At 45.4% G+C, this 13,047-nt stretch overlaps 1 protein-coding gene across 1 annotated transcript; it reads right to left on the reverse strand.

Moving 5' to 3' along the window:
• Positions 1–1,098: 1,098 nt before the first annotated feature.
• On the reverse strand, positions 1,099–2,602 carry LOC112873789 (protein G1-like3). Its single transcript, XM_025936847.1, has 3 exons — positions 2,313–2,602; positions 2,109–2,198; positions 1,099–1,818 (listed from the first exon to the last, which is right to left on the reverse strand). Exon 3 carries the CDS (start codon positions 1,812–1,814, stop codon positions 1,224–1,226), a length of 591 nt encoding a protein of 196 aa, XP_025792632.1. The 5' UTR covers positions 1,815–1,818; positions 2,109–2,198; positions 2,313–2,602; the 3' UTR covers positions 1,099–1,223.
• Between the last annotated feature and the right edge of the window lie 10,445 nt (positions 2,603–13,047).

The raw sequence follows: 13,047 nt of genomic DNA on the forward strand, positions 1-13,047 counted from the left end.
CTGTAGATACGCAGCTGATAACTACAGTAAACCAATGAACATCTCCTTATTTGGCCGCATCCTTCTACACGAATTTAAGTAGGACAAGCCGGTGGGGGCAGGGGCACAGCACACATGCTACTACTGTTCGTCCATTTGACCCTCCTGGTGGCGTCACTGCAGCTCAAGCAGCCGGCCGGCGAGCCCCGCCGGCAGGCCGACCAGTGCCACGCGCGCTGGAGAAGAACAGCAGTGCCATCCTGTTCAACCGTCACGCAAGATCTAGCAAGATATGCGCCGAGCCAATGGGACGGCGGACCGACGACGGGACGGGAGGCCGCCGGTCCTGAGGACGAGCAGCGGGCCGGCCGGCCGGCCCGTGTCCTTGCCTCCGTTTGGTGGCGTCGGCAACAGTGCGCCGCGCCCGTGGACGAAGGACCCGGCTCGATCGATCGATCGATCCGGCCATGCCCGCGCGCACTGCTCATCACTGACTACTGGTGCAGTGCAGTGAAGCAGCGAGGCAGCTGGCGCGGCGGCCGGGCCTGGATCGAGCAGCGGCGCGCGCACCATAAAAAGGAAGAGGCATAGGAATCTCAGCACAAGAAAGAAAGCCCGAGATGAGAAGTGTCAAATTTGTACCGCGTCCTCGATGGGACTTAGCATGCTCGCACACACATGGAAATGGCGTGCGAGATCCTTGAAGAACACTGCAGCAAAAGAGAGGAGAGAAGATCGGGAGGGGGATGGTCGATCGGACCAGTGTCCAGTAGTCGTCGCGCTCTTTCATCCTCTCTCTGTACTTCTGAATTGAAGGGCACGTACGCACGTACAACAATGAATGGATACACTAAGTACTACTCTATGCAACCCAGTCTCCATCTATAATCAGGAATCAACAGTACTGAAAAAGTAAGGCAACTCAAGTCTCATTGATGATCCATTGATTTCCTTCCAGCGTAGCAGCAGATTCAACTGAACTGCATGACACGAAAATTAAGCGGTAGCGGTAGCTAGGAATTGAAGCTAGCAGTAGAGAGAGCAGGAGCGAAATAACAATGTAGCACGGCACACGATCGGCAGAGTCTGATCGAGGAAGAAGAGAAGAAGCATTCGCGAGCAAAATGGCAGTAAACCATGCATGCATGCACACGGAAATCGATCGAAACCTACATAAAATATGCTCAGTCCGGCATACCAAATTGGGCGCGTGCGCTCGTCGTACTGGTGGCGCGGGTGGTCCCTCAGCACGCCGCGCCGGCGGGCGGCGGGGCCGGAGGCGGCGGGTGGCCTCCGCTGCCGCCGGCGTGATCGGCCGGCGGCTGCGGCTTCTTGCGCTTCTTCTTCTCGTAGCTGACGCCGCGCGCGCGTGCCTGGTGCTCGCGGACCTCGCGGAGGTAGAGGCGGACGGCGCGCGCCGCGAAGGGGTTGGACTCCGGCCGGCCGCCGTTCTCCTCGAAGGCGGCGCGGAGGCGGCCCACCAGCGCGTCCAGGCTGCCCCACGCCTGGCGCAGCGGGCAGGGGCACGGCGCGGGCGGGTTCGGGTGCCCGAAGAAGGGGCACGCCGCCGTGTGCACCTTGGTCTTGCCGAACTGGTCCAGGTACCGCAGGAACTCCAGCACGTGCGCGCCGCTGCACTGCGCCAGGCTCAGCGGCGGCCGGTGGTTCCGCAGGTACTGCCCGAACGTGTTCCAGTCCCGCCGCTTCTGCGCCTCGTACCGGCTCGGCGTCTGCGGCGCGCCGCCGCCGCCGCCCGCCGACGAGGACGCCCCCCCGCTGCTCGATCCACCGGCCCCGCCGCCGCCCGGGCTCTCGGGGTTCGGGGACAGGTCCATCAATCTGGCATCCAAGAATCAGGCATGAACACATGAATGAGTGGTGGAGCCGGTGATTACATGCACCTTTTGGGGGATCTATCTGGGGTGCTCTGCTCTCTTCTTTGCTCGTCCATGTGCGTGTGAAAGCGATGCATCTTCGATGTATATTTACAAGAAACATTCTTTTTTCTCAGAGCGAGGTGTGCAAGAGAAACAAAAACTGGTGGTATTTGAGTACGCTGTTAGTCAAATTATACATGTGGGGAACTGATTCAATTTTATTTTCTTGGAGGGCCAGCAGTCACATGCTACCTTTGGTGGTGGCGGTGCCGGCTGATCTCCGTGGCGGCCGCGTCGGAGCGGTCGAGGCGATTCCAGCAGGATCTCTAGCTGGAGCTGAAGCTGACTCGAGAATCCGCAGAGAGCAGGAGCAAAGAGATCGAAGAGATAAGGAAAAAGATAAAAAGGAGCTAGCACAACTCAAGTTACAGGCGCTCTTGTTTTGCCGCCGCTTACCTTGCTCAGCTAGCTGGAGTGGTCGTCGGTTGGTGACTGCCGTTGCTCGTCGTCTCATAGGTCCATTGATCTGAGGAGCTTCGTCAGGAACGGGGAGGAGGTGTGGGCTACTATTTTTAGGAGGGCCGGGGGTGGTGGTGGATGGATTGTTTGGCCTATAAAGGGGAGATCTGCGGAGCAACTGGGAGATGGAACAGAGGGGAGGAACAGCAACGGCCGGAGAGAGAAAGTGGCGCGACACTGTTAGGGCTTTTAGGTGAAAGGGAGGACAGGGACACTGTGAGGTGAGAGGTGACATGACTAAAGGTTAAAAAATATTCTTTTCTTGCTTATATCTTGATCTCTCTCTCTCTCTCTCCCGGTAGCCTAGCTGGTGCGGGTGGGTGAAAGCCAATGGCGGCAGCTCTCCGGCCCCGCTCGCCCTCGCCTCCGTTTGTATAGGTCCCGCGGTGCCGCCCGGTGTCCTTGCCCCCGCCGCCAGCCGTCGGATGCGTGGTGGACGGCCGGTGTCCCGCCGGAGAAGAGTCCAAGGCGGGGAGGCGCTCCGTGATGCGCGCACAGGACATATCTGAGGCGTCCAGCATCCAATGGACGACGACCCCCAGTAAAGAAGGTGGGGGCCGGTGGTGTCCGAACGAACGGCGACGGCCCGGGCCCACACGGCGGGGCAGGCCCCCGGAGCCCTCTTAATGAATGCGGCTGCTTACTTGTCCTTGTGAAACGACAAATGGAAAACTCTGCCCGAGAGCGTACCCGAAATGTGCTCCGGAATAAAAACCCATGGCCATCATTCGGTAAGGAAAGTTTCTTGCTCTCTGGTGTTGATTCCTCTGGCGCCTTTTTTTTTTTGCTTTTCGTACTGCCGCACGAGTGTTCATCAGAGAAATTGCGCGCATTAAATTCGTATATGATTAAATTACTGATGAGTAACTCTGATATGCAAAAGCATGAATGATTTGAGCCCAAGCAAATGATCATCATGCACGCTTAGTGGTTTGTTTTTAACTATAATTTTCAAGTGCAACTAGGTGAAAATAACAGCAAAGCTTTAACTAAAAAGAAGAGTAAAGCCAAATAGGCAGAACCAAGTGGCACGTGACTTGCAATTTGACGCAACTAGATGCATGCATGTATTAAGAACCCCATTTGGATGACTAAAATAAGAGGACTAAAGTTTAGTTTGATATTTGATAATAAGCTAAATATAAACTAATTCTAAACTAATCAAGGACAATAGATTCTAACTACCAATCAGCCATAATCAATGCAATTAAATTAGCAATTAGTTCATATTTAGTTCTAATTAGTCCGTGCCAAATTTTTCCTCGGATCCAAACGGGGTCTAAAATATAGTGGTTGTGAAAGTCCACATATATATGTACCTTGTCTTCCGGAAAAGATGGGGTGCATTAATACACTCATTGGCTGCGCTTCATAAGTCACTAGCATATATAGTAACTGAAATTCCTATTATAATAGTTGTACGCTTTAATGCATGGAACGGAATATTCGACAAGCATAAATATATGTGAAGTGTTTACATTGTATAGTATATGGGAAGAAAATACCATTTTCTAGTCATGCATGGCACTCCTTGCCCCATGTGGATTTCTCACTAAATGTTCAATGCTTAACCTTGCAATCTTGCTGCCAGCTCAGTTTTGGATGCTATATCTAAATATTGCTAAAATACGACGTTCTTCCATTATGTAGGGGGAGAACTACAAATTAAGAGTGTGCTGATAATTTCATTAAAAGAGTGTTTCTTGTACTCTTGCTATCAAATGACAGGACATAAATAAGTAATAAGGGTTCTAACATGTTCACAAGAAATTGGATTATGGTGCTTTAACTTATACAGGATAAAATGAAAAAAATAGTGTCCACAAAATAAAAGATATGGCAAAAAGGGGATCTTTAGAACCTAGTTTGGTTAATATCTATGGGAATCAAACAATTTTTGGTAATAGTTTTGCCCAAATAAATATTCAATAAATCCGTCACTTTCGAACTAGACAAAGTTTGCCTTTTATGAAGCATGTACAACCACAAAAGGTACCACTATTTTGAACTATTTTGTTCTGTCTATCTTGTCGAGTTGATTTGACCATAGATCCAAAGGCATCCATTTTATATGGACCATAGACATGGCCTACCATATATCTTAGCAAAAAAAGGTTTCATTGAATTTTCCATTCTTGGTACCATTATGATATATGTGGTTGCAAATAAATCCTGCCATTGGCTGACACACAGGGACACCTCGTGAGAGTTTAGGGTACAACAATTGGGTGGATCAGTGGATTTGGTTGCTAATTCTTCGTTTGAAAAGTCGTCCGTCCTCTTGTTTTCTGTATTGTTTTTCACCTTTTAGTTGCTTCAAGAGCTATGCGTTTTTCTATCAGCATGTGGGCGCAGGGGCCCGGCCGGGAGTGGTGTCACTGTTATTGCTTGTTGGGAAGTTGCATCAATCAGTACAAGCTAGCAACATGCATGCATCTGCTGAATTGCTGGTTGCGTCTGCAATGCGTGATGCTTCAAAAGAATAGGATCCAATGTTTAATAGTGGAGCATCAGTGTGTATTTGGCATTTCATGTCAAAATGGTAGAAGAAACAACAGAACAAAGGGCTCTAGCAACATGTACATATATGCCATATATATCTACTAGACAGCACGTACTATCTGTGACCTAAAAGCAGGACCATACAAAACTCGAACTTCTCACTCTTAAAAGTTTTGTCGTAATTCTATGAACTACTGTGAGCTTTTCAATGGTAAAAGCTGGCTTGGACAAGCTGCTGGGGGTTCTTCTCATGTCACAGTGCAGATTCCGTTTTCTACTTTTCTCAGAGCTGAGAGCTGGGAGCCTGGGACTCTGGATGGATGCACGGTGGATGCCGTGGTAAAAAGAGCACGGACCAGCCGGGTCTACACCTTGATCAGTCTATGTTCTGTACTTGGTACTGGGCTGCGCAATACTGTATCTCTGAAATGTACTGGAAATAACGCCAACCTATGTTTGCTCATAAAGTCGCGTCGTACCTTTTTTTTTGTTCTTTTTTCTAGATCATAAATCCCCCACCCTGGTTTGATCCTTCGTCGTGTTCTTCTATCTTTTCTCACATGCATATGCGGTGCTAGCATGGGGTGTGCACTCCTCATGTACTCTTTCTTCACTGTGAGCACTTGTACCAAAAGATTCTATATATGAAAGATACTTCGTTCCTTTTTTTGCTGGACTACAAGGATTTTGCAAGATATATTCAGAAATAGGACAGTAAAGCCTGTAGTCCTCGTACAGCTAAGGCCTAAGAAATCTCTTCACAAAAATTCAGACTGAAACAGCAATCAATAATCAGCGATTACTGCCTTGCATTCCATTGTTCAATAGAGATTAATGCTGTGATGCTGTTTCAACGCCATCGACCGTCGTTATTTCTATACCCTGGCAGTCGATGCTGTTGTTTTCTTGTTAATTTTCGGCTAAGCATGGGCGACAGATCCGTACACCATGATCGGAAAACATCGTCCGAACTGATGAAATGCGAAGCAGCTGAAGATATGGACTACCAATCTGACAATTGTTTCCCTCTCTTCGTACTCATGCATGCACGAGTTCATTATTCTGACAGTGAAATTTTGAAGCACAGCTAGTAATCCATTTAAACTTTAGTCCATTAGATAACCCTGGACTAAAGTTTATTCCATTAATCCATAGAACCCACCTAATTTGAACTAAAGTTTAGTTTCACCTATTTATATATTTTAAATAATTTCCCACCTAAAGTTTAGTTCATCGATCTGGGATAAAGTATAGTATCTAATGTTTAGTCTGGACTAAACTTTAGTCCTAGGTGATCCAAATGGTGTCTAAACTAGGTTTAGTGTAGGAGAGAGGCTTTGGGTTAAACCTATCGTGTTGTAGGGCCCGTGCCGGCCATTTAATTTGGTCATGTCTTCGTGTAGGTAATAATGCACTACAGACAAGGACGAGAAGCGCTGCGACCGTCAGAAATTTGATGCGGGGAGAGAGGAATCAATCGACAACACATCAGAGCTCAAGCTAGATTATGTACGAGAAGCATCGAAATGAAAGCCTTAAAGCTCTTTCTATTAGAATGACGACACACACGAATCTCTCACCAGTTTCTCATTGTGAGGTTGCTATCTTAAGTGGAGGTGGGCCAAATAAATTAAAGGAAAATATCTGATTGCCGTGAGTACAACTAGCACGGTAAGGGATCGTGCCTCCGTGCTCTCTTCACAATCCAACTTAGTTTTTATTAATTTTTAGCTTAAAATTGTATAAAATTAGACTCCAGCTCTTAGATTATCTAGGCAACAATTTGAGATCCTTTACCACCCCTAAGTACAACACACTCTGCTTGCTCTAGATAGAGCACACGTATGGGCAGCATCAAATTTTGTAACAAGGATGATGCCGAGTTGGTGAGGAAAAGCACTGGATTTGTTGTACAAGGACCTTTAAGGATTAATTATTCAAAATTATCCAGTTTCTAATCACGGGGCTGAAGAGATTAGAGTTTCCTCCGACCATAAGGTATCTGTGGATCATGGCTAGTTTGGCGGATGGGGAACACACATCTCTATTGCTGCTTATGCACGCTCAGTCCCACTAATTAACCTAAATATATAATCAGTGATTTCGTACTTGCATGGGTTTTGGAACAAAATTTAATTTGTGGATTCTTTCTCTTAATAATTTGTTCTCATTAAATAATTAATTTAGGCCCCTTTTCAACTAAGGAAACATAGTAGTTTGATTTGCAATCGGAGGTGTATATAAGAATTCACGTTTTTTATGTATAAACATGTTAATTAAGTTTGATTTGTGGAAGTAATGGGGCGGTCTACGAGCATGCCATTTGACATTACCACAACGTTAAATGTAAAATACGAGATGCGGTTATTCAATAAAAATATGAAGGCATGCTCATAATAATATTTTGGAGATAAAATATATTCCTTAACCTAAAGATTATCAAAGGTAGCAACTATAATTAATGGAGTGGGCCAATGAATAAGAAATAAATTTTGATTAGCGGAGGATTTCTTTGGAGCAATTTGGTTCCATCGTAATAATGGTATGTACTATTTTTTACAAGAAACAAAGTGACATCTTTTATGCAGGCACACTAGCATGCATTCATCGTCGCGCCACATATTATAAACAATTTTCAAGTATGTCTTCACCAATTTTGGTTGGAAACTTAACCATAGAATAATTTGTATTGGTTGAGTCTTCATCTTTATTATTCGAGTGAACTATGGCATGTGCACTAGTTATACTTGGGTGAGCTATACGGCATCTTGAGTGCAAATGTTTTAGTAAATGCTGATCAATATGCATCTTATAGGATGTAGAGACTTGGAGAAATGACCGAACGAAGGCATGTAAGACGGTAATTCTCCAGCAAAAGACACGCGCACTCAATAATTCAGAACCTTTATGCTGTAAATTTACTTTAACAGAGGGGTGCCCTCGGCGATTTTCCATAACAGATGAGGTCGCATCTAATGATGTACTCTTGCTGTTATCCTTTTGCAGCTTGGTCCCTGCTATCCTCTCCGTCGTACAATCCCTACATTACCACACTGTTGGTTTGTACTGGCTAATAATCCAGCCAAGAATTGGATCGCCGCCCCCCAATGATTTGCCCAGGTTCTCGGACCCATACCTCCTCTTATTGACTGCAACAAATCCATTTATCTTCCTCATCTCCCGAGGAATCCAGGAACAAATGTAGAAATATAGTTTATAATATCTCAGTAGACTTGACTTGACTCTTAGAAGATGTACTAGATCAGAAATCCCTTTTAAAAATGTAGGGACACATTCATCTGGTTTCGATTTAAGCCTATATACATATGGCTCATTAAAGTAATACGAATATATATTATCATCGTAGAACCTACGGTGAGCTAAGCTTGCTACTCCATTTTTTAATAAGGCATATTTCGTTTTGTTATGATAAAAATGTGACTAAGGATTACTCTGCTTATATTTCGTTATGCGATACAAAAGTATATATATTCATAAGACAAAAAAAATGAATATGAATCTATTAGCTTTAATATATCAATAAAGTGTTATAGTTGGTCAAAAGCTTGTCCTAATAAAACCAAATAAGCCTTATACTCCCTCCGTTCCAAACCATTAAGTCATTTTGGTTTTTCCAGATTCATAAATTTTGCTATGCATCTAAATATATATAAAAAAACTATAAATCTATAAAAACTAAAATGACTAATAATTTAAAATGGAGGGAGCAGTTTCAAATGTAGGGACCTAAGTACCACGTCTAGCTAGGAATCTTGCTAGTGCCAGCTAAGTGTTTATATTTTGAACGGAAGAATGAATACAGTCAGTGGATAGTCATCTCTTGGGAGTTTGCTCCTTGAAAACGCAAGACAAACTTCATTATTGGTGCCTAGAGCATGAGCACTATTGCTGGGCCACCCCATGTGCTACTTGACCAAAATTTCACGAGGTCCTGAAAAAAAAAATTATCTACCCACCCATGTTCATGACATCACTAGCTAATAAAAGATTCCTCACAAAAGGTGCAGAGAGGACAGAGGACACGATTAATTTGACCATTAGTTTAGCTGGGCAAATACTTGTGAAACAAATTAAATAACAGTTCTCCCCCACGCACGGAGTGCCTATATGTATGCCAATTGCCATATTAATGTGTTTCCCTTAAAAAGGAAACGGTAGGAAATATATATGCATATCTGGTTATGCGACAAAGGGAAACCTGATTCTTCATAAGTTTTGTTTATAGTTGAAACTTATGTTTCTCGAATCAATCCCTGCTGAATTTGAGTTTAGACATCTTAGAAAAAATTGAATTGAAAATTATTTCATGTTCAACTTATATTTTTGACCTTGAATTTTTGGATACACGTTATCGGATTTGAGTGGAAAGGGAATAGAGCTGATTGAATAGGATGAGCAAAAAGATGGCATACGAGGAGCCATGATAGGTCAAGAAGAAGTTTTATCACTGGAAATGTGGAATGATGATTCATAATGCACTGCTAGATAGGATGTTCATAAAATCGTATTTTGTGTATACAATTAAGACATGTCTTACATGAGCTGCATCTAGAGAAAAATGCATAATGGTATTCTTGCTTAGTACTCCTATTTGGACAGTGAAACACTTAAGGATGTGGCAACGAAGAGAAATGAACTGTGGCGTAAGGAGGACACACTGATGTATGTTATGAATTAGCAACAAATATATGAAAACCGTCTACCATGGATATAAAATAGGTACATCTCAAGCGGGTTTTATATAAAAACCTTATGTACGTGGTGATACTACTATATAAAAACATTCATGTATAGTAGACCGGTAGTTTTTTTTTTGAAAGCTTCGTGTGTAATATTAATTGGATTACCACTTAAGGTTTATCCGCCTCAGAGTTTAGTGTAGACAGTTGTCTTTAAAAACCGTCTGCAATATGTGTATATTCAATATGCATTCTGATAACCATTTGTTTTGTCCAATTGGTATATCGACCCTTTTTATGATAGTGGACCATGGGGTATATGTCTATAGAATTTCCCAAAATAAAATGAATTAGCTGAGTGTGTACAGGAAATAATACACCCACATGGCTTTGAAGGGTACACCAGATATTCATGTTATGAAGAAATTAGAATTAGTGATCAATTTATTATAATTAATTAATTAGTGATTAATGACATCATTAGTTGCTTACTATTCGTGAAAGGGCCAACCCGAAGGGGTGTGTCCCTTCAGCCCTTGACCCCTTGGGCATATATAAAAGCAGCAGTCCCCATCAATGGAATACAGCAAGTCACTTTCATCTCTCTTTTACATTCAACAATTCAGATGGTGGATACTGCTAGCTGCATACAGTAATTATTCCACATTCATATACTTAAAAGGTCCTTGGGCAGAGATTCCAGAATAACCGTCACACTAGTATAGAATCCCCTAGTAGTCCCAGTTCCCAACCATCTTTAGTCCCGGTTATGGAATCGAGACTACGAATTCGGGACTAAAGATCTGAATTATTAGTCTCGGTTCCCACACCCGGGGCTAAAGGTCCATGAAAAGATAAAAAAAATTTACTCCATGTCTAAGATTCGAACCCGAGACCTCTTGCCTCACGCGCTGCTTATTTACCCCTCAACTACACATCATATATAACTTTGAATGGGATGCCTTCCTTTTAAACTAACGCATAAAAGAACTTTTATTTAGTCCGGGTTAGAGCCACCAACCGGGACTAAAGATTCTTTTAGTTCGGATTGGAGCCACCAACGGGACTAAGGGTCATCCTTTGGTCTCGGTTGGTGGCCCCAGGCCTAAAGCTCTCCGTCGTCCCCTAGCCGTTGGATCCAGGTCTAAAGTTTTTATTAGTCTCGAACTAAAACTGATCAGGACAAATAAGAGGATGAAAAATATTTCTGCAGTAGTGTCAAAATAAAGCGATGAACGAACCCATTGGGACGCAACAACGGAGCACACAATGCCTGCATGTGAGGCTTGGAATTTGGAGTTATATTCTTGGCTGCGTGCATTTACAAAGACCGAGCCAATCACAGATTATATAAGTGCTTACCATCTGTCGGCGGGCTTCTTGGGACTAATCGAGAACTGCCAGCGGCAAAGCCTTAAAATATGGCGGCGTGCGGACATTGACGCAGGCCTTTATCGAGGGCAGCATGCATGCAGATCAGCCAGAGCAGCTGCTCCCTGCTGTTGATGCGCTAGCTGAGTCTGAGCCTCTGAGGTCTGAGCTCATCAGGAATTCGTCACGAGAGACACGATGCATCGTCGGTCACTAGGAGTTCGTCACGAGAGAGACGATCTGTGCGGCATGCACACATGCATGGACGAACCGCGCAGAGCTGCTAACCCGTCTACATGCTCGCTTTTGCTGCACGAATTGAAATTGCTGCTGGGACGACGATGTATGCCTAGCCCACGCCACAGTGATCCGTACAGATTTTTTTTAAAAAAAGATCGAGCTTTGTTTGTTAATTGAGCTGGTTTCTGGTGCCGTGTCCGTCTCCGTGGCAGATGCTGCTGCTCCGGTTCTTTTGCAGGCTTGCAGCTTATTTGTCATATAAACCCCGAGCTGTGCGCGTGCTGTGTGCCAAGCACTCAAGCAGCTCACTGCCGCTGCGAGGTTCTAACCCCGGCCCGTTTCATCTTGCAAAGCACCTCCGATCTGTAGCATCTCTCTACTCCTAGCCGACCTGTGCTGTTTCCGGAGCGCACGTCATTTGATGAACACCAACACTTAACTTCGTGGGGTTCAGCCGTTCAGGGCGTTGCTTCTGTTTTAGAGTAAGAGACTAAGCATCAATCATGACGCGAATGGAGATGCCTAGAGATGGATCGATTTGCCAGTCCAAGCGGACACAGAGTTATGAAAGCGACTGAAGAGAGGGACTCGTGAACAATGATGCGATCTCTAGAAGAAATATAATCTGAGGATCCTGCCGGCAAAAGACCGTACCACCGAGGATCGTTGAGTCAAGTTGCAAACCAAATCCATTTCAGACCCTTAAACGAGGGGTTTAACTACCCGAAGCTCCCTAATAAAGAAGTCCAAAGCAACTTCAGATCAGAAATTCAGAACAGTACAGTACATTCCAATTTCCCAATCTATACTTATTAGCTTCCTCGGATCAACTTCCCATAGCTGATCGCCTGATCCCTTGAAGTTCCTTTCAACGGAGTTAAGTACCTGCATCTCACCTGGTCTCGTGACATTTACGTCAGGTGTGCGATCCTATCTCAGCAAGACAGCAACAGCTCTCTAGTCCACGAACTGTTGTTGGTCTCGCTCGGAAGAAACCGACATTTTCCGGACCAAACCAGGAGATTGACAGGATGGACTACCTTGTAGGAGTAGCAGCACATGACGCTCCATGAATAATCCAGAGAGGCTCCCTCGACATCTCACGATCGATCGCCAGGCGACGTTGCTCCCTGATCTGAACAGTGCGGCCAGATAGACTGATGAGAGCCTTGAACGCCCAGTAGCGCGGCGCGATGGATCGCGAGGAGAGTCAAGTCAGGTGACCCAAACAATTCCTCCCCCGGAGACAACGCCAGGGCTCGTCCCCAACTGCGAAAAAGACGCGAGGAGACGCGCGTGAAGGGGACGGGATAGATGGAACGCCGCCGGTAACAAGGCCCACTCAGTGAGTGGGCCGAGCAGTGGATCCAGCCGGTGGAGGCTGGACGCGGCTATACCTGCAAGTCGGGCCGTGACGGGCTGGCACGGCCCGGGCCCGGCTGTGCCCGTGCCGATTTAAATGGGCCGCGGTCCGGCACGGCTGCCACAGCGGGCCGTGCCGTGCCCGCCCGGGGGCCGGAGGTCAGGCCCGGGCACGGTAGGCGTCCAGTTAAACGTGCCGGGCCAGCCCGTCGTGCCGAGCTGGCACGTGGCCCACCCCTCCCAAAGTTAAAAAACACAGGCACATAGCAATAAATTTAATTTTTTTCCACATAATCTGAATATGGTGCAATGAGCTACAACGGGTAGTATAGATCACCATGCTATTACAAAGGCACGAGGCACAAGATAGATTACACATTCAAGCACAATGCACAAGGCACAAGATAGATCACCATGCTATTACAAAGGGTTATTTAGAGTTCAATACAAAATTGGTTCCCTCATTAAAACCTACAGGTAAAACCCATTTCAACTAC

Source organism: Panicum hallii, chromosome 1 (assembly GCF_002211085.1).
Source record: "Panicum hallii strain FIL2 chromosome 1, PHallii_v3.1, whole genome shotgun sequence".
Classification (NCBI taxonomy): domain Eukaryota; kingdom Viridiplantae; phylum Streptophyta; class Magnoliopsida; order Poales; family Poaceae; genus Panicum; species Panicum hallii.

Excerpts from the sequence above, each read along its gene's own strand:
- LOC112873789 (XM_025936847.1), bottom strand. The coding sequence starts at position 1,814 with ATGGACCTGTCCCCGAACCCCGAGAGCCCGGGCGGCGGCGGGGCCGGT.